The sequence below is a fragment of the Agelaius phoeniceus genome, chromosome 20 (assembly GCF_051311805.1).
Source record: "Agelaius phoeniceus isolate bAgePho1 chromosome 20, bAgePho1.hap1, whole genome shotgun sequence".
Lineage (NCBI taxonomy): Eukaryota > Metazoa > Chordata > Aves > Passeriformes > Icteridae > Agelaius > Agelaius phoeniceus.
This window is the reverse complement of record NC_135284.1, coordinates 407,224-428,516: the sequence shown is the minus strand read 5'-3', so window position 1 is coordinate 428,516 and position 21,293 is coordinate 407,224. Positions and strand designations below refer to the sequence as shown.

Genomic DNA, 21,293 nt, shown 5'->3' with positions numbered 1-21,293 from the left:
CAGGAAGTGAGACCAACGGTGGGATACACAGACACAGGTCACTGCCCTGGGCACAGGACATCACTGCCCTGAGCCATCCTTGCTCATTGCTGGTGGCTTTATAGCCAGAGTAGATCTTGGACACCAGGGTTGGCAGCAGTGTCCTGGTGGCCATGCCCCAAATACCCTGCTCTTCCCATTATCAGGGATCATCATGAGAGGCAGAGGCACATGGGGTCTGTACCTTGCTGAACTTTTGCTTGCCCGCTCTGGAAGAAGTGGAAAGCATCGGAGGCTTTGGGGTTTACATGCTTCACTACAGGGAAGATGTTAAGAATATCCTCTTCTGTGAAAGTGGGCTTGTGCCTGTTGTCGAAGTTGTACTCCTTCAGCAGGATCTGGAGGGACCAAAAAGAGTGGAGGGCACAGTTACCACTTCCATAGGCACTTGGCAAGAAAAGGGGCAAAATTCTGAATGTGGAATCACAGTCAAAACATCTCCTATACCATGACCTGGGACAGAAGTCTCCAAGGTCAGATGTAGGTGTGCACCACCACCTGTACATGGCAAAATGGCACCATGGTGACAACACTGAACCCGTGACAGGAGAGCTCCTCCAGCTGTTGTCCCACAGCCCACAGAGGAGTGAGAAGGGAGTGCAATTGTACTGAGGCTAGCTGTTCTTCCAAGGGACATGCTAGCAAGTTTATTACTCTAAGAGTGAACTGGATCAGAAATCTGTTTCTCAGAACTGGGACCTGTATTCCAACATATACACCACAAAGACCCTCTGGGGCTCTGCTGTGCCTGCAAAACACATTGCATTAACTCTTCATGTTCCTCCATACAGGACATGATGGCAAGGGAGGGAGGATGTGGATCTTACCTGGACTCCGGTTTTGAGGGAGATTTCACGGAGCAGGGTGATTTTCTGTAGATTATACACTTCAGCTGCTTGGTCAGCATTCTCACTGCAGAAAGTACACACAAGCTTCAGCTCTCAGGGGAGTTTCTGCTCAAGGCCATTGCTCCATTGTGGGTATGTGAGGCACAGGTCCCTACAGCCAGGTCTAACCCAAACCAAGGACGAACACTGCAGAGTTTGCCCACAGTCTGTGAAAGCCTCCAGAGCACAGCAGTGCTTTTACAGAAATCCTGTGTGTTCTCAAAGCCCACTGCAGTGTTTGGGCTGAGTACCTTCAGCTCTTGGTGAGGAGCGAGCAGTCCCTGTCACGAGGGGATGATCATTCTCCAACTGCCAAAAGCTGTTTTTTCTCTTGGGCCACTTCATTGAGAGTGCTATACTGGAAGCACCAATGTGCCCCTTCCTTATTCCCCATCTCTGCTCATGTACAGGAGCAGTTGTCCTTTTTTCTGGAGCTGAAGCTCCCTTCAGCCTAAATCACTGTTGATATAGACAAGTATCTTCTGACTATATTACTTCTGCTTCTCACCTTCTGATCCCTTCTGTACCCTTAGGAAAGGTTTACCTTCCTCCTCTGCTTTTCATGGCTGCCTTTGCATCATAGGTTTCATCTGATTCAAAGTCTCACTTCCCCATTCCTACTCTTTGCCCAATCTCTTTCCATTAAAGATCTGTTTAAGTCCCTCAAGGGTACAAATTTTATGCAAACAGAAAACAAATAAAAAAGGGAGGTCCTGTTAATGAAGAAGAGCTACAGAAGTTTGGTGAATCCAGGGACAAGCCAGGGTCACCTGCTCCACTTACCATTCAAGATTGAAATCAAAATAGTTCTTTGCTTCTGAACAAATATTCTTCCATAGCTCCTGAGGGGTCATGCTTGCCCAAGCAGTGTTATCAGCATTGCCAAGGTTCCTGTTTTTCCGTTTCTTATTCCTCTTCTTGGAGACCAGCTCATCAGCTGGCAGATGGGCAATGGGATTTGGGAAGGAGCTCAGAAAACAATTCAGGAAGTGACTGATGGCAGCAGATAAACCTGACAGCTCCACACCCTACAGGGAAACACCAGAGTCAGTCAGGAGAGACACCCGCCATCCCACAGCACTGCTCCAGCCCTGAGCCTCACACACACCCAGTCCTACACAAACAGGGCCACCTTCCACGACAGGGACAGGAAGGCAGCGTGTCCAAGTGGCACTAGCACAGACAACGTAGGATTAAGTGTGTGCCTACACACAGGAATGCAGTGCAGGCATGTACGCTTCGGGTTGCTACCTGGGATAGAGAGAGCAGAGAGTGCAAAGAAGGTTTTGGCACTGGAACCAAGCCAGGCATATTGCTAGGCTGTGTGTGAATACAGCCTACCAGGATATGTAGTGTTGAGTCAATTAAAAAGGCTTCTTAGAAGGGCAAAAGCAACACTGTTTAAGAGGAAAAAGTACTACAAGGAAAACAAGCTGTGATTTCACTTTTAAAAGCCTCCAACATAATGAGTGAGGATCTGGGGAGGAAAAGCATGAATGATTGCTCTCCGGGAAAGCTTTCTTCAAGTGGGAACTTGTTTTCCCTACATATGAGCCTGTACCTATTTCAGTGCTAATGAGCTTGTACTTCTCGTTGCCATGCAACCCCAGGAACTGCCTAATGAGAGGAGAACCCCAAACAGCTCTGTTTGTGGAAAAAAGTCATTAGGGAGGACACACGAGGCAAGAGGTCAGATTGCAGGTCATACCTGGAGGTACGTCTTGAAGATGTGTTTGGCTGATCGAGTGATCAATTCACTGATTCCAATTTTCTACCCAAAGGAATAAAGAACAGACTGAGTGCATTGGCAAGAATATGGAAAAATACACTGGGCTTTTGAAATGGTCTTTTAGCAAGATCTGCAGAAGATACACTATTCTCCCTGCAGCAAGGGAGCATAGTGTATCTATTCTCTATTCAAACAGAACTGCAAAAGCATTTGACAGCCCTCCTGGAGCCAGTGAGGAGCCCCTGGCACCTCTGTGCCCACAAGCCACGGGTGCAGCTCAGCACAGCTCCAGCAGTGCTTCAGGGGCTGCCACAGCCCAGCCCCTGCCTGCTCCTGGGCAGCCACACAACACTTCAGAGTCTGATCCAAAGCCCTGATGTGTCTTAGAGGCTTAAAAAATACATGGCTGAAAATCCAACTGTGTTACTTACTATTACATTTGGGAATCCCTGAAGCAATTCTCTACCCCAAAAGATACTTACAGTTCCTAACACTATGAAATCCATTAAGGGTTTGGAAAAAAAACCTCCCCAGCCACCACTTACAGGTCCTCCTCCCTCCTCCCCTGTTCTTGAAGCTGTATATTTTTACACAGAGAGAACAACTGGCCAAGTGGGAATCTCCTTGGGACAAATGATGCCAGAGTGGTTTGAACTGTCTGATGTTAAGCCTGATGCTTACAAAGATGTGATCCAGCTGTGCATGGCCGGGGGTCTTGGTGATGAAGTTGATCACCTTGCCCAGGTAACGCATGTTGATGCCCCTCTGGTGCATGGCCTCAGCCAAGGTCGCCCCATCCATGGGGAGCACCGTGTGATCCAGGCAGTCCTTCACCTACAGGGTATGGACAGACTTTGGTTACTGAACACAAACACAAAGGAAAGAACTTTCATTTAAAAAAATATTAAAAAAAACCCCCACCAGGAGGCAGGACAGGCATTCCCCAATGCCACTTCAGACACCTCCTTACCTGGGGCTGAGGGTTGCCCTGAAAGGAGGCCCTGACCCCAAACAAGACTCTTTTGGTGAGTAACACCTGCTGTAACACCAGGGACCACCGTGGTAACACAGGCAGGGGGGACACCTGCAGTAGCCAGCCCAGTCTGGGCCAGGTCCTTGCCACTGGGGCCAGTTTCACTCCTCTGTCTCAGCAGGGAAGGAGCAGCACTACACTCTCTCAGAGGCAGAGGCAAAACAACTCCTACCTCTGCAACTAGCAGGCTGACCCTTCTTTAAGGGCCTCACAGTCACTAATTGCCATTTCCAATTAAAAGAGTACGTGGAGCTGTGCACACGTAGCTGATAAGGACAAATGTCACTTGCATGTTAAGTTGTGCTGCAGTGCTGATAAACAGTTGTTTAATTCACGTCATGGAGCAACACCAGCTCCTCTCTGATATGCACAGGACTACCTGCTACAGCAGCTGGTCTGCAACCTGCTCTCACACAGGCCTGTGCAGTGTTTTGGGTTTATATACTGGAGTATCAACTACCTTGTAATCAACAATCACCAAGCCCTTTTCTGACTCACTTACCTACTTTTTGTTTAAAGATTGAATAGCTGGTTCTGAAGGCTGTGCTGACTACAGAATTAGTGGATTTAGAGTTCAGAAGAAACTTTCCAACAAGGAAAACCCTCTTGTAACACAAAACCAACAACTCCTGGACCTCTCAGAGTAGAGCTCATGAATTCTCCCCTGCCAGTTCCAGTGCCTGCTCTGACAGCTGCATAAGCCATCAATTCAGCAAGCATCCCAAGAAGGAAGAAACTGGGATTTCTTACGTGGCCAGGTGCATGGGTAATGTCCAAAATGCTTAAGACTTACAGAAGGAGTTTTTAATGACTGCTATTAATTAAAACAATTTCCCAGTTCACTTCAAATTATTAGTCACTGACTGAGTCACAGCCAGGGTCAGCTAAAACAATAAGCTGAAGGATGCCCAGGGCTAGGGAGGATGGCTTATGTGCTCTCTATTGTTCCAAACTCTTAGCAATAGCTTTAATTACCAGTGCCAAAATTTTTTTGTTGGATTGAGGTGAGAAAATTGTGCCACGATGTAAGATGGGTAAAGGAAAACCCCTCGTGCCTTGCACGCAATGCTCATGCTGTTCACCCTGCGGTCCCCCAGCAGTGCCAGAGCCTGCAGCTGCTCAGGTAAAGCTGCTGTCCCAGTGGTCACCAGCTTGCTCAGAGCAGCCAGGCTCTGAGGGCAGCATCACTACTGGCTCTGGGCTCCTTACCAAGCCTGGGATCTGGCAGGACAGCAGGAACGCAGCAGCGTCCTTCAGCAGCTGCTTCTGATCCTGCACCTCCTCTCTGCTCGACTCCGGGAAGCGAACACCTGGGAGAGGACAAGAGAAAGAACATCAACCACAGCAACTCACAGAAACCCAACTGTCTCCCTGGAATGCTGGATGCTTCAAAAACTTATCTCAAACTATAAATGTTTTGATGGGAAGAGCATTGGCTGCTGTGTTCAGGCAGAGGCTGGAATTGCTCAAACTCAATGGTTTGGCCATTCTCCTGCAATGTGCCTGCACACTGCCCCAGTATTCACCCCAAGAAGCACTCTGGGAGCTTCTCAATATCCCAATAAAAAATATGGCTCCAAGTAATGGAAATTCATGCCTGTGCCTGATGTGTGCATGTAAAAGGGCACTGTGACTGCTCACTGAAATGTTACTACAACAAACCCAGCCCTTCACTGAGGTCCTAACATCAGTCGTTCAACTACAAGTGTTATTTTTTGTGAAAACTACTACATGAGGATCAAATTTGATCTTTTCCCTCCCTCATCTTCTTTTCACATGGTCTCAGAGCTGGGATGCTGGAGAATCACAGGAGGATTCTTGGCAGCACCCCACAGCCCTCCCCCAGGGTGGGAGAGGCTCCCCTTGGCTGCCCTTGGCAGCTCCAGCACTGCAATCCATTGCTGCTTCCTCTCTTCTGCATCTGCGTGCTTCACAGAGGGCCCTGCACCAGCCTAACAAAACCAGCAACAGTCTTGGCCTCAGCACAGTGTTGATCTGCAGCTGGCTGGACACAGCCACCCTCAGAAGGGCTGGTCCCAGCTCTGGGTACACGTACCTGGTGAGAAAATATCTGGGTTAAACCGAATATCAAATGATGTGTCACTAATGGAGCCTACAGCCTTGCAAGCATTCCGAATCACTTCTCTGCTTTTGGGATCCACTGGAGCAGGAAAAAAACAGAATACAAATGAATGTGGAGCTCAGGAAATGACATGCCTAGCTATTAAATTAAGTTTTGTTACTAAAAACAGCAATGATGGCACATTCTAAAGAAATCCATTATAAAAACAATCAATTGTAAAGGAGAATGGCTGCAAAGTCTGAATAAGGGAACATAAGATGACCCAAAAATCCCATGGATATCCCCACCTCCAAGCAAATGCACTCAGAAATGCAAGCCTGGGGTTCCCAAAGGTGCCCGTGCACTGCTGGCCTCCTGCCTGGCCCCAGCCCTCCCCTGCACTCCACAGGCCAGCCTGGCCAGGCTCTTGCTCCCAGGGAAGAGTTGAGGGGCTGGGGGCCTTGCTGGGTTCAGACACCTCAGTCCCCCTGCCTGCAGGGTGAGTCATTCATCAGGGTGTGAGCAGCTCTAACAAAGAGGCCAGGCAACACGGACAGGCAGCCAGTGCTTGTCCTGTTTAACCACCATCAGTCACCCCAACCAGCCCAGCCTGGCGCAGCTCCCACCAGGATGAAGGATGGGTGAAGTACCTGTTCCATCGTCGGACGCGATGGTCTCCGCGAGCTCCTTCACCTGGTCCAGCCCACTCACGCTGTCCTCCATCTTCCCGTCCTCTGACTCAGGCCTCTCGCTGTCTGCCGCGCCATTCTCTGCAGAGGCTCCATTTTCCAGCGCAGCTGAGCTCTCCTGCTTGTTGGCTTTCTGCTGCATCAGCTGCAGTGCAGCCAGCTTCATGAATAAGAGATACCTGCAGCAAAGGGGAAGAGCAGTTCAGCACAGCAGAATCCCAGAGCGCCACACGTCTGGAACATGTCCCACCCCCTGAGCTCCCCTGCCTTGCCAGCACCAAGTGACCCAAACATCCCACCACAAACACGCCTACAGCAGTGCCCACAGGATTTTTTCCAGCCTCTAGAAACAAACATAACTTTCGGGACATTGGGAAAGCCTTAAAAAGCAGCATAAATCCTTCCCATTCCCTGGCCATCAAGTGGAAAGGATGCCTGCAGGGAAAGAACTTCTAGATATTTGGACAGGAATCAACAATAATAGATCTGGACACTAAAACACAAACCATCTCTTTCCCTGGCTCCCTGTTGAAATCCCTACTGTTCTCACCTCTTGTTAATTAAGTTCCTCTAACTGCATTTACATAGCCAAGCAATAGGGCAATTAGCTGCTCACTTCTGGGAGCTCTGTTGGGATGTTCCCAGGACAGTGCAGCAAGGTCCTGACTTGAACCATGACCAGATGCACGTGGAGGAAGGGAGAAGCTCTGCTCACCTGTGTTCTACAAAGGCATCAACAAGCTCTTGACGAAGACAGCAAAGCTTGTGTCTGTGCTGCTTGGGGAACCCCATTTTCTTACATTCCTCTGGCATCTCCTCCCCTTCAACAGGCAGGAAATTTAGATCTGGAGGGAAAGTGCGTAGCAGGTCCAGGATGTAGTGACGCCCATCGTTGCCAATAATGCCTTTGCACTCTACTGAGGAGCACAGCTCCACCTCCTCATTCTTGTCGTTGAGAACTTTGTGCTTCTGGATCTTCAGTGGCCTGCTGGTCTTCTCCAGCAGCTCCAGGTACTTGGGGTGTGACACAACTGTCTTGCCAAAGTCTATTGACCCATAGATGACACTCTGTTCCTGCTCCCGCTCCAAGATGCCAGGGATAATAGACTGAGCTGTCACCCTGTAACCTCTGTAATCCACCACGACAGTCCCCAGCGTGTACAGCCCTTCCACATCCACAGCGTTGTAGGTCCGCACACCATTGAGATCATTGGTGGGAGCCACGTAAGCAGCAACGTCTCCACCAAAGTCCTTGTAGTGGTCACGGACGTCAAAGCCCAGGCTGAAGAAAATGTTGTTCCAGATGAACATCTGCATCTTGGTCTCCTCGCTGGGGTTGATGGCCATGACATTGCCATCAATGACAGCCATAGCACCTCGCGTTGCTGCTGCAGTGAAGTCACTGTGAACCTGGAGGCACATGGAGAGAAAGCAGGGTCAGGATGGGCCCCCATGCTCTGAAAGCTCCCTGCAAATTTTTCCTTTGCTCCTCTCCTCCCAGCAGGCAGGCAGGTCACTGGCTTTTACTGCTGTGAGCCAGGCTAATGGCTTCAATACAAGTCCCAGGAGCCAGAACACAGGCAGCAAAGAAGGGGCTGTGTGAGGAGCTGCCTGCATATCCCAAAATTACCTTGAAAATGGCTCGTTCTCTCAGCAGCCTCTCAGGCAGGTTCTTGCGTGGCAGCTCCCGTGTGGTCTGCAGCTCCTCATTCCAGTCTCTGGTCTGAAAGAGGGAGGGAAAGCCTTGTGGGATGCAATGCATTGTGTGGGAAGGGGCTGGCAAGGCAGCATTCCTGCTTCACAAGGCATTTTGGGAGAGAAGGAAGGGGTAAGAATTCAGGCTGCTGTGGGGCTCAGAGGAAGTGACTTAGCAGCAGGAATGAACACAGCTCGAGAGGGGACTTTATTCAACAGCAGTTTGGGACAGATCTTGCATCAGCCCAGCCAGTGCAGGGGCACTGAAGGGGCAGCACAGTGCAGGTGTCATTAGCCAGTGCTGTGGGCACACTGCAGGCATGTGCTGCCCACAGCTGGCCATTGCTGCCCTGCAGCACTTCGTGCTAGAAAGCTGCAGCTGAAGCATTTGGAGCAGTCTGCTCAGAGATACAAGAGCCATTCCAGGCCTGAATGGCATGAGGAGTGGTCTGCCTCCTGTGCAGTGGCACTCTTCAGAGAAGGGACATGGAATTTATAAACACCCGAGCAGGAGCTGCTCCTCTCAGTCACTCCTGTGCTCATGGACCTGCAGCCTGAGCAGCACAGCCCCTGTAGTCAAGGGCCCTGTAAAGAACAAGGACTCCTGCAAGTTTTCCTTTGATGATCAAAACCCCCCAACAAATAACAGAGGTTACTTTTTGGAAGTTAACTTGTTCCTGGCACAGCTGGCAGCAAAGTCTTGCCAGTGTCATCAGGCAAAGCAAGACCAGTACCTGTCCAGGTATGTGCTCCTCGTAGCCCAGCCTGGAGGTGTAGGCGTCCTCTGCCCGGACACAGTCCATGGCGTGCTCTGCCTGCGGGGCCGTCCAGCTGTACACTTGGAAAGGAGTGGCTATCCTCTCAAAGGGGTGTCTCTGAACCCTAGTTTGGGACAAACAACAATTACACATTTATAAAGGAAGAATCCTTTCTATTCCAAGAGAATTTCCCTGTGCTTTCGCACTGGTCCCTACAGGTCACGATGCAACAGCGGCGCGCAGTGGAAACCCAAGCACCGCCAAAGGTCTCTCGTGTAATCCGGCTGCTCTCAGCAGGGGCTGGGGGCTCATCTGTAGCTACTTCTGGCCCAAGAGGCAACACAGTACAGCCATTTTTAAATGGCCAGATAGGTCACAGTGGTGGCTGGAGGCCACTGCTAATTTCAGCCCTCATCAAGTGTCACTTTCATCTCCTTAATGAAGCAGGAGCAGAGCTCCCAAACACAATGTGCCTATCAATCCACACCCTGCTGAGCCGAGGCAGTTCATTAAGTGACTCTGAAGAATGACAGGCTTTTGCACAGGACCCACTGTCCTGGAGCAGAACAAATGGTCCCTGCAGCAAGGACGGGAGAATCAAACAATGCCTTATTGTTGTGTTATTATTATAGGAGCTAGAGGAAATTACAGAATATTAGCATGCACAGACATGTTTAAAATAACCAACCTCCTGCCACTGTAAGCCTATACAAAGCCCTCTTGTGTTACTTTCACTGATATTTATGCTTCAGTCTCTTTTGTGGATCAGGGAGATCCTCAGAGTGCTGCCCTGTTGTTCAGTCAGGTGCTCTGGTCCTTGCAGCTTCCCCTGACGTGTCCCAACCACCCACCACTACATGAGCTCAGAGAAGCAGGTACTGCAATCCCTGCTGCACCGGTGGCATCCCCAGAACCAGCTGAGCCTCCCCAGCTTCACACTGGGCTGCTCAAGGAGCTAGAGAGGAAGAAGCACTGCTACCGTTTCTTCTGCAGAGCAGAGAAGTTTTTTTTGAAGGTAGGGCTGATCTGGTTAAGTAGTTCCACCAAGGAATGACTGAGAAAACTAGGGTTTGCAGGTTTGGGATTGAAGTTGTATGCAGTAGACCTGCAAGAGAAAAAAAAAGAAACAGTCAAAAGCCACTGTCATACCTGAAACTTTCCACACTCTAGGAACGTGGAACATGACCGAGAGCTCTTCATACCTGCACACTGCCAAAGGCTGCACCATGTGCCCTTGCCTGTGGGACAGAGACCATGGGGCAAAGAGGCAGATGGGCAGCAAGGACCTTATCCAGTCTCCCCACAGCCAGTAACCCTCTACCTGTCCCTGATGGTTTTTAAATTTAGACCTTTTTCAGCCATTCCCAGGCTCAAGAGAGGCTTCTATTTTTATAGCTGGGAAGGACTGATTTCACAGAACTTCCGGAACACACCAAAGGTGCCTTTGCTTAACAGAGAAATCCCTCAGCACAGCCACTCCAACAGGCATAGCCACAACAGCTCTCACAGTTACCATTAGAAAAACAAAAAAAGAAATTATTTGTAGTCAAATCTGCACCCAGCTCAGGGAGTTCTGACAGGCTGTGCTTTTGCTTCAGGGCAAAATGAGATAGTTGCAATAGTCAGGAAGGAATTTCCTCCCAACTGAAAATGCTCTAAATAGCTGATGACATTATGGGATGTTTGAACTTTCCCTAAAGCACCAGGCATTTAGCCACTGTGGAGAAGTGGTACCAGGCATAACTGAACAGCCCAATCCAGTATAGCAACTCCCACAAACCCATGTGAGCAGCGAATTAAAATAGGCTGTTTCTGCCACAGGAAAAAAAAAAGGGCTGCAACTGTTTGTTTATGAGTTGTTTTCCAGTTGGCTGCTGCAGGGCAGGACAGGAAGAAGCTCAGTTACTCACTGATTCAAGTAGAATCCCCGAGTGGAGGCCGTGATGCTGACGTGCCGATCCTCCACAGTGATCACGTACAGATACATGAGGTCCCCGTGCATCTTGCGGTTCCCGGGCGGAGGGTTCCAGCCACTCATCGTCAATACTTTTAGGCACTGCAAAGGCTACAGCAGAACACAACACAAGCAACTCCTGTCAGCAGGAATTCATTTCTTTGAGTTAGAGTCACTCAATGTAGATGCCAGATCCCTTTTACCTGCTGCCCTTGCTCGATTCCAGAAACAGAGCTTACAAACGCACCTGGTCTCCCGAGCACAGCCTCCCGAGCCCTCTGCAGTCCACCAGTTTGCCTTTCACACCACGAGACACGGGTGGAAGCAGACACCCTGGGCCTCTGGGCTGCTGTACTTGTTTTCAAATGGCAGCTTCTAAACCAGAATCCAAGTGGGAGGGCATGGGAAAGCTAAGAGCAATCTGTAGTGACCTGCAGATCCTGTCTCCAGGACTTTGCAGAGGAATGCTGCTTTCCCTTCTCTGCCACCCATCCCAGCAAGCCTGGCCCTTCCACACTCTGCAGATGTCCAGACTCCATGTCCAGTGTTTTGCACACCAGCTCCTGGACTTTATTCTTTTGGCTACGCAGTGCTATCCCAGCGCTTGTTAAGCACCAAGCAGAGCAAATCCCAAAGTCCACTCCAGCTCAGCTTTCAATCCCTGACCACCAGTTTGCTGTGAGGAATGTACCAGTAGCTGTTTGACACAGGAAAACTCTACCTTCCAGTCTCTGTTCTGGGGCTGAAGGGCACACAGGGGCCTCTCTTTGCTACCTGGCAGGATATGTTCAGGAGGGGTGCAGTCAATTTGTTCCATTTCGGTACCTTTCTTCTTCCGTTTTCCACTGTCTAGAACAGACAGAGACATAAAGTCAGTTCTGAAAAGTGAACAGTCCCTCCCCCAGTCATCATTCAAAGAGGGATGCAGAAGTACTCCAAGTATTCTCTGCACTCCTAAATGACACAGGACAGCCGACTGTTACTGCGTGTTTAACTGAGCAAGGAGTCAGGGAATGAAACCACTGACCACACCAGAGAAGTCTTTTTGACCCATACCTCCCAGGTCTCCTTCAGTGAAGACACTCAGGAAGGACAATGAGTTACAGTCCACACCATTGAAAGCATCTGATGGGTCAAGACTCTTCAGAAGGTCCCGAATGTGGCGCACGTGTATCCTGGCTTCTCGCACTGTGTATGGCTCTGATGACCAGAAAGTGAGGAAAGAAACTGGAATTAGACAGTTGCTTACTCCTTTGGCACACAGCTCTCAAAATGGAACCAGAGGAAAGAGCTGACAGGTGGCCAAAATCACTCCCTAAGAAAACCCTCACTCATTCCCTCCCATGTCTGAAGGAACTTGCCTTCCACCACTTTCAGCAGTGAGCCCTCCTGCAGTCCTTCAATCGTCTTCAGCTCAGCAAAGTTATCCAGGACGTTGCCATCCAGCTGCAGGGAGAAGCAGGTCCGATGGCAGGTATCCTCCCTGTCCATCAAAACTTGATGGATTTCTTGCACCATCTCTTGAGGAGAAACCTTAAGAAGGTAAGAACACAATTGTTGTTTACTCTCCCACATGCTCTTGCCAAACTTTGCCCCTCAGCTGCAATATCAAAAACCTCTCAGACCTCCCCCTCCAGGCTTGGAAAGGCAGACTCTACCTCCCTTTCCAGGAAGGTCTCTCCTGCTCCTGCTGGGAGGGCACTGTCACCTCTGGCAGGGTCAGCCACCTGAGTTCCACCCCACGGGGTTGGCACCCAGAGATGTAAGAGCCAGGCACTGCACCAAGCACTTGGCACGGGACAGAGGTGACAGAGGGCACTGAAGGAACAGCAGGTGGTGGGGGAAGTGGGGTTCTTCCCTTATCCATTCACACCAGATTAGTGGTGAGACCTTGGATGCTGCCCATGGAAAACAGCCCAGCTCCTCCTCCCCGTGCGTGGTGAGCTGTGCCAGTGCCACACCTCCACAGGGCTCAGGGGAGGCCAGACCCACCCTGAGCACCAGGGCTGCTCCCCCACTCCCTGCTCTGCTCCAGCACCACTGACACTGCTGAAAACCCAGAGCACTCGGGGTAGTTTACATAAGCTGCTGTAAACAACGAGGCCTGCTATTATTAGCCCATTAAAACTAACAGCCAGGGGGATTTAAAGGAGACAAAAAGCCAGTCTGAGACGCAGCTATTTCCACAGGGGATGGGATTTTGCTGCACTCTCTGCCAGTCTGGGGCAGATAAGAACTTCCCACTGGGTTTAGATTCCATATGCCTCTCCCCAGAATTAAGAGATACTTCATTCAGATAGTTTTTGGTGAAGTATCAAGCTAAATGGGACTATGAACCAGGCCTGTGAGAGCTCATCCTGACCTGGCAGCATGTCACTGTCCACATGACATGAGGCAGAGTTCTCCATGCAGAAGGGAGTGGAGACTGCATCATTCCCTTGGTCTTCAGGCTTGAGCTCCCTGAGCTGTGTTAGCACCTGTCACTGTACCAAACCCAGGCTGGCCTGAAGCAGCATCATGTCATAACTGCTGAGCAAGCAAGGGATTTTCCCTTCCTCACTCAGGCCCAGAAATCACGTTTTCACAACACTGCTTTAGAACAGCCCAGAAGTGGGAAGGCCATTTTCCCTGTGCTCAGCTCCACAGCCAAGCCCCTCTGTGATGGACAAAGAGCTATACCACAGTGAGTTCTCCTTCCCCTTGCTCCACACCTGGGATCCAGAATGAAACACCCTCCCTGTCCCTGCAATGCCCAGGCAGGCCTGGGCCAGGCAGCCTCTTGCTCATGTCTCTTCTTCCTTCATTTCTCTCAAGGCACTGGCCAGGCAGTCTCCTGCACCCTCCATCCTTTGCTGCCTCCTTCCCCACGTAGCCCTGGTCAGAAGACAGACAGGTCAGGGAGCAGCCTGGAGGTATTGTGCAGACTGTGAGGCTGAACAGGGGCCTTCCAGGCACTGCCTCCTTCCCTGCCTGCCTGGCTGAAAGGATCTGGCTCAAATACTCCCCACCTCTGTCCCCTTCCCCAGCTGGCGAGGGCAGGTACCTGCAGGGAAAAGGGCTCTATCCCTGGTGCACAGATCTTGACAGTGAATCCCGTGTCCTGTATGACGATGACCTCCTGGTCGTTCCCATCTTCTCCGGGCTCGGCCTCCTCGTGGCCATTCTGCTTGGCATCCTTGTCGCCCTTGAGGCTGTCATGCGGGCCGCTGCCATTCATCAGTGCCACGCCAGACGGGTGCTCTGGGCAAGGACAGAGGGGTTTAGACAAGGTCCCCTCCAATGGGCTGCAGAGACTGGCCTGGACACTGCAAAGCCCGAGCTAATCAGGGGCTAAAAGGCAGGGTTTTATTCTGCACTTGCTGTTTACTAGACAGAGGTGTGCCAGGCCCTTCCCTCCCTTTCCTCACAGCATAATGAATGTGCTCTCACTTGCCTGCGGTGTTTGCATCTTCCACAAACCATGTGCAGAGAGGGGAGGGAAGGAGAGCAGGAAGGATGGGTCAGTGTACACTACATTGAGCTGTCTTAAGCCTCTTAATTAAAAAAAAAAAAAAAGGGTGTGTGGTGCTTTGCGGCCTGGAGGCAGCTGTAACCTCTGCACCAACACGTTAGAGAGCAGAGGGAGAGGGAGGCCAGCGGCTGCGCGGCACCGCTGCGCTCACGTGGCAGCCCGGTTACTCCACAGGCACACAACAGCTCCCATGGCCCTGCCCACCTTTGGCCACCCTCTGCATTTCCAAAATACTTCACAGAGATCCCGTGGTGCCAGGGTGAGGCCTTGCCTAAGCACTTTTATTCAAGAAAATGGTGACGACATTTTAAGTGCTCGTTTAGACAGATGCGTCACAGGGCTGGGGAGCTCTCTGCACCCACCTCACAGCTCTGCAATGCTTTGTTTCCTTTTTCAATAAGCTGGATAGCATCAGAGACCTGATTAGATCTAAGAAGCTGCCAGTCTCCTAGAGGAGCCTGCATCCTCTGAACCAGGCTGGGGACCACACTAAAGAGGACCAAGGGGCTGCCAAGAGAAGTTGGAAGAGTGGAAAGAGCTGCTGATAGCAACTCTGGGAGATGGCAGAGTACCCCTTTCCCCCACAGCGTGCCAGGCCCGTGCCCCAAGGGCACCAGCCCACCCCGCACACCCGGGGCAGTGGGTGCTGGAGAACAGCTGGCACCGTGCCCCTCAGGCTGTGCTCCCAGCAGGGCTGGCCCAGCACACTCAGCTGCACCCCAAGGTCACACGCAGCACTGCCAGCTTGGTGCTCTCAGGCACCCACTTGCAGGCAGCACAGATGGAGCAGGTGGGGTGCTTTCCCAGGCAGCAGAAACAGCCTTTCCAAAGGCTGCACAGGGCCAGGACAGCTGCAAGCCAGGCTAATGCCTCGAGGCTGCAGCCCTGCAGCCAGCTCCATCTGGCAGGTGTCGCTCCTCATCCTCACCTCCTGCAAGGCACCGGTCCCCACTCAGCCTCCCTCACCTCATAGGCTGGTGCTGTGGCTTGAGGACCTACAGCTGTCACAGCCAGTTCTTCTCCATCAGCCCCAGCTGCTCCTGCAGCCCAGAGAAGTCATCCAGGCTTCACAATACCCGAGAAAGGGATGGCAACACCATACCCCCCTGCACACCTCTGGAGCACAACATGAGGCTGCAGCAACAAGCCCCGCAAAAGCACCCATGGAGAGTCATGTCCCTGCCCCAGACAACGACTGCCAACAGCAAATCCTCAGAGATGACTGTCAGGGCTGACTTGGGACATGGTGAAAGGGAAAAACGCAATGAGAGCACACCCATTCCAAAGGCAGCAGGTAGCAGAGCAACCTCAGGCAGCAGCTCAGCAGCTGCTGCTCATGGTCCCTGTCACTGTGCATATGTCCCCAGCACTCACTGCTCATTTCTTTGACAGATGAAGCCATGGGCAAGTGAGACGAGAGGCCGGGCTCTGGCTCCAGCAAGCTGCTGTCATGCTAGAAAGGGGGAAGAAACACTCCATGCAAGAGTGCCTCAAGAGATGTGGTTTCAGAAAAACCACACCATGCCTAAAGGGCTGGGGAGAGCCCCTCGTCACACCCTGCAGCCAGCACAGCCATAGTCCTGGGCTGCCTGGAGGGGATCTGGAGGGAGTGCAGACAAGCCACCAGGGAAATGCTACACCTGGGGCTACTGGTACTGCAGACAGGATGACCTGCCAGGTGCCCAAGCCAGGCTTGGCCCGGCCCCTGCCCACCCAAGCAGGGCAGGATCACTCAACTTCTGTTCCTGCTGTGCTAGCCAGAAAGGAGACAGAACTTGGCTGAAAGGAAGGCTGGCACTGCAACCCATGCACACGCCAGTCTGGAGAACAGCAAACACCTTCAGCAGCAAAGCCAAGTGAAACAGGAAAATCCAAACACAGCAAGGGAAAGCCACCAGCCAGGACCACACTTCTGCTTTTCACTGCTCAGTGGTGTAAGATCCCCAAACTACTTAGTGTTTCAGAAATCAGAATACTGCTCCTAGTCTGCAGAAATACAACACGTTCACACCTTCCATCTCTCTTTTCCTTGAGTGAAGGCAGGGCTGGCACAACTCTGCACTTTGTGACAAGAGACATGTAGAGGCAACACCTTCATGTCTCCTTATGCTAGAGGATCAAGCTCCAGCCAGCACAGTCTTAAGTTTAGAAACAAAAGTTAAGTCTGGACTGAGAAAGATCTGCCGTGCAGCAGGTTAACCCTTGGATGTGAGCCAGGCAAGGCTTTCCAGAGGGGTTCTGCACTGAGTGGGTATGTTTCAAGGAAGCACGAGCTGGCCTGGAGGCCGTGCTGCCTGCTGGGTGCTGACTCACCTGATGTGCTCCCCGAGGGAAGCAGAGCTGCACCCAGCTACCCTAAAGTGGGTCACTGGTTCCTCTGCACCGACTGCGCCGGCGCAGAGGGAGGTACATCATGGGGCACTCATGGATTTCACAGGATTTCAGCCTACTTGAGACAGCAGGAGGAGGCACAGGAACCTTAGGGACACCTGCAGAGATCTCTCTCCCATTCCTTGCTGCCACTTCAAGTCCCAAGCAGGCAGGCAGCTGTGTCTGGCTGCGGGCTCTCGCTGCACCCCAGATGGCTCACGGAAGGTGTCTGAGTCACAGGGAAGCGGTTCCACCCGCTCCGGGGGCAAACCCGGCGCTCCTCCCACTCACCACCCTGCTCCTGCTGCAGATGGAGCTCCCTGCCGGGTCACGTCGGCCTCGACACGTGGGTTTGTGGTCTCAACCAAAGGCTGTGACCTCTGGTCTCCCCTGTCATTCCAAGGGATGTGCCAGCGTCCCAGCAAGGACCCTCCTCCTGCACTCGAGCTGCAGCTTGTACCCGAGGTGTGGTGGAGGCTGCCGAGCTCTGGCCTGTGCTGTTCTCACGGTGAGAACACGACGAACACAATGTTCTCACTGCTGCCCCAAGCACAGCACAGCAATCCCTGCACACAGAGCAGAGCAGAGCATGGCCAGGCACCAAGCACAGCACAGCAATCCCTGCACACAGAGCAGAGCAGAGCATGGCCAGGCACTGAGCACAGCACAGTAATCCCTGCACACAGAGCAGAGCAGAGCATGGCCAGACACTGAGCACAGCACAGCAATCCCTGCACACAGAGCAGAGCGTGGCCGGGCACTGAGCACAGCACAGCAATCCCTGCACACAGAGCAGAGCATGGCCAGGCACTGAGCACAGCACAGCAATCCCTGCACACAGAGCAGAGCATGGCCAGGCACCAAGCACAGCACAGCAATCCCTGCACACAGAGCAGAGCATGGCCAGGCACCGAGCACAGCACAGCAATCCCTGCACACAGAGCAGAGCGTGGCCGGGCACTGAGCACAGCACAGCAATCCCTGCACACAGAGCAGAGCAGAGCATGGCCAGGCACCAAGCACAGCACAGCAATCCCTGCACACAGAGCAGAGCATGGCCAGGCACCGAGCACAGCACAGCAATCCCTGCACACAGAGCAGAGCATGGCCAGGCACCGAGCACAGCACAGCAATCCCTGCACACAGAGCAGAGCATGGCCAGGCACCGAGCACAGCACAGCAATCCCTGCACACAGAGCAGAGCATGGCCGGGCACCGCCGCACCAACCCACACCCACCCATCTGCACTCACACCTGGCACAAAGGATCAGATGCAGGATTAGGTTTCATCTCTGCCTGGACGAGGAGTTCACACGCCAAGGTGACAGGGCCTACTTTAATCACGCTTCCTATTTACAGCCAGGCTGTGGCAGTGGCACCTGGCAAACCCCTGCAAAGATCCTGGCGTGAGGGAGGGCGCACACCTGAACCCTGCTGGCTGCACATAGCACGGATCCTGGGAAGGGTTAGTTAATAACTGATTTATGTTCAAACAAATCTTCTAAACCAAAGTCAGACACAAATCCTTTTCAAAGATTATCGGATCCAAAAGTCAGCGACACTCTGTTGCTGGGAGTTAGCCTGGTCTGCAGGGACTGCTCTGTCAGTGGGGAGTTTCCTTCCCTACATTTAGTAACTGGAGAAATTCTTAAGAGGGACAAAACTAAAAATTAAATCCCCTACTTTACCAGCACCAACCTTTGGAATGCATTTCCTATTATCAGCTCTAGTGCCATTTTGAGGGGCCAACTGGCTGGGGCCACTGTTCCCACTGGACTGCAATAATGCACTGGGTGAAGGGAGAGAAGGAACATCCCATCCTCAGCACAGTTCATGGAGCTGCTCCACCCCTGCAGCTCAGGCCTGTCCTCAACCTGCACACAGCTGAAGGAAGCCCAAGGCTCCCTGTGCTGGTGCCTCACAGCTGCACACTTCCAACCAAGCTGCTGCAGGCCGGGCTGTGGAGATCCACTCCCATCCTTTACAAGGACCACATTTGCAGTCACAAACAATAGAGGGATTTAGCTTATGAATTGAGAAAAAGACAAGCAAAACGCCCTTAAGTTTGCTTTGCTGACATGAACAAGGCACAGACAGGTCCCTTTGTGGTACACACCCAGGTGGGATACCTCGTCACCTTTCTCCTTCACCTGTGAAGTTAAAACATCACCTCTGCATCCCTTCCCTCTCCTTTGTGCTGCCCCATCCCACAGGCACACACAGCCACCCATCCCTATGAGGAGCACACAGTGTGGGGGCTCCATGCAGCAGGACAGAGCACCTGGGAGAGGAAGCTTCTTTTTCTTCCTCTTCTTCTTCTGCTGCTGCTGCTTTGAGGGCAGAACTGGGGCCTGGGAATCAGCATCAGAGCTTGAGCTTCTGCTGGGGCAGGCAGTAGGCTCTGTCACAAAAGCAGCACTTGTGTTCTGAGCCTTAGGTGACACCTCACCAGGGGGAACAGGCAGCACAACTGCACTTTGAGCTGGCAGGGCTTTGCCTGCACTGTCTGGCAGGGCAGAGGAGGGTGTCCCAGGGCTCCTTGGGGAGGGAGCAGGAGCTCTGCACTCGAGCGCGCTGTCCGGAGGCACCCAGGCTGCGTGCAGGCGCCCGGCCGCTCGCCCCTGGCCAGCGGAATGCGCTCCAGGGCCCGCTCTGCCGTCAGCTGCTGCCACGTGCTCCTCCCGGCGGCAGGATCTGTGGGCTAAGCCGCTGTCCTCAAGTTTCACACAGCTCTGGCAGGCCTCAAGTGACTGAGCATGATCAACCAGCCCTGCCGGCCTGTCCCCAAGGTCGGCTGGAAGGACAGTCGCTGCATGGGATGCCTCTGTCCGCTGGAGCAGGCCAACCGTGCCAACGCCAGGTCTTGAACCGCTCTTATCACAAACTGTCATCATTCCTTCTTTGTCCTTGGTCTCAGAGAAGTCTTGGACGTATTCAGTGCCCTTCTGCAGGCTTCCAGTCACCGCCTCACTGGGGATGATGTCTGGATACAGCCCAGCACATTGAGCAGCTTCTGGCATCTCCGGGACGACACTGCAGCTTGTGGGAGACTTAGGCAAGAGAGGCGACCTCTCATCGGGTGAGCCAGAGCTGCGTGGCTGGAAGAGGAGATCGGTGACTTGCCTGCAGCAGTTTGCAAAAAGGCTGTTTCCCATGCCTGGCTCGTGCAGCACCGGGTCAGAACAGTCAGCTGTGTTCCACACATACACCGAAGTCCCCACGCGCAGCCCGTGCCCTGCGCTGCCTTCTCGCAGTCGGGCGCTTTCTCCAAAGGGAATGCCTGCGTGGCCCCAGCGTGGCAGGACACAGGAGCAGCTGCTGGATCCCACGCCCCGTGTGCTCACCAGAACCGGATGCTGGGCTTGCAGCAGTTTCCCCAAGGTGCTGCCTGGGCACCTTCACGCAGGCCGCCCCCGGCCCTGTCCCCAGCTGCGGCTCCGCTCTCCGGTCCCCAGCACAGCCGGGCTCACTCGGGGGATGCCGCCCGGGCCAGGCAGTTATAAATAGCCTGATCTCGAGTGCCACACCAGTGCAGCCTGGGATGAGCGCTGTGCCAAACCTGAGCAAGTGAGATGCATTGAATTACAAGGCCAGAGCAGTTACTATGGCACGCCTGGGTCCGACACAGCCATCCATACTAAGCAGGCGAGCACAAAGCATTCAGGCAGTGAACCAGTCAGTAGTTTCTAGACGAATTTTCTCTCCTCTCATGCTGCTCTGCCATATAAAACACAACAAACCACAAAACCACACACACAATCCCCTAACACCTCTCCTCTCTCCATGCTACTTAAAGAAAACCATGGCAACTGAAGCAGGGATTATGGAGCTGGAGCTTTCTCCAAGCACCAGGTGGCCAGGGAGGCTGTGGCCAAGCAGGCCACTCCTCACACCTCCAGCAAGGCCGTGCCACAGCCACGGGCTCCTCACCCGCCATCGCTGGCATCATCCAGGTCTCACTCCTTTGGCACAGGACAGGCCCCTGAGCTCTGGAGCCTCAGGCCCATGAGCCAGCACCATCTTTCAGATCACATGAGCATTGTGGTTTTCTTGTGATCTGTGATTTTTGAAGGACTTCATATGTACTGATAGCTTCAACTCTTCCTCCTCACAAAGAGACCTCTGGGAAGAGGAGGAATCTCCTGGAAGTACCTGGTCAGGTCTCATGAAGCTGAGCTGCATTTCTTCAGCTACAGCCAATGCAAGCTCACGTGTTAGCTCTAACCTGTGAAGGCTGGTGTCAGTACAGCAAATGCAAATGAAATTTTAGCTGGATAATAAATGAAGCTAAATAAATAGTTTAATGAATCCACATAAAGTTACTAAATGAATAGGCATTAGCTCCAGAGATGGCCCTAATGAAAACATTTCTGCAGGACATCCTGTCAGGGAAAGTGGGAGACATGTGGAGGTGCCTCCCTAGTGGAAACCACAAAACCACAGCTTCCAAGGAACTTCCCACTTTAGGTACAACAAGGACTTCTTTTAATAAGAGCCCACAGTGAAACATTAGAGCTGCTCTACTGGCATCATTAAACTCAAATTGGTTCTAAGACATCTGTGGGC

The 21,293-nt window shown here is 52.4% G+C and overlaps 1 protein-coding gene across 2 annotated transcripts in view; it reads right to left on the bottom strand.

Annotated features, from left to right (window-relative positions):
- CLUH (CLUH binding protein of NUMT mRNA) overlaps positions 1–21,293 on the bottom strand; it is a 33,121-nt gene that overhangs the window by 7,455 nt on the left and 4,373 nt on the right. Inside the window, exons 1-18 of one of the 2 annotated variants that reach the window (XM_054646857.2) lie at positions 19,009–19,897; positions 13,890–14,086; positions 12,208–12,379; positions 11,903–12,046; positions 11,568–11,695; positions 10,803–10,957; positions 9,872–9,997; positions 8,869–9,016; positions 8,070–8,162; positions 7,155–7,849; positions 6,401–6,618; positions 5,745–5,849; positions 4,898–4,998; positions 3,337–3,489; positions 2,635–2,697; positions 1,710–1,954; positions 867–951; positions 224–377 (exon numbers count right to left, since the gene is read on the bottom strand). In XM_054646857.2, the coding sequence (XP_054502832.2) occupies positions 224–377; positions 867–951; positions 1,710–1,954; positions 2,635–2,697; positions 3,337–3,489; positions 4,898–4,998; positions 5,745–5,849; positions 6,401–6,618; positions 7,155–7,849; positions 8,070–8,162; positions 8,869–9,016; positions 9,872–9,997; positions 10,803–10,957; positions 11,568–11,695; positions 11,903–12,046; positions 12,208–12,379; positions 13,890–14,086; positions 19,009–19,882 (3,856 nt within the window). In that variant the 5' untranslated portion in view covers positions 19,883–19,897. Of the gene's footprint in view, positions 1–223; positions 378–866; positions 952–1,709; positions 1,955–2,634; positions 2,698–3,336; positions 3,490–4,897; positions 4,999–5,744; positions 5,850–6,400; positions 6,619–7,154; positions 7,850–8,069; positions 8,163–8,868; positions 9,017–9,871; positions 9,998–10,802; positions 10,958–11,567; positions 11,696–11,902; positions 12,047–12,207; positions 12,380–13,889; positions 14,087–19,008; positions 19,898–21,293 lie in introns of those variants that run through there. The other variant, XM_054646856.2, reaches the window with a different exon arrangement.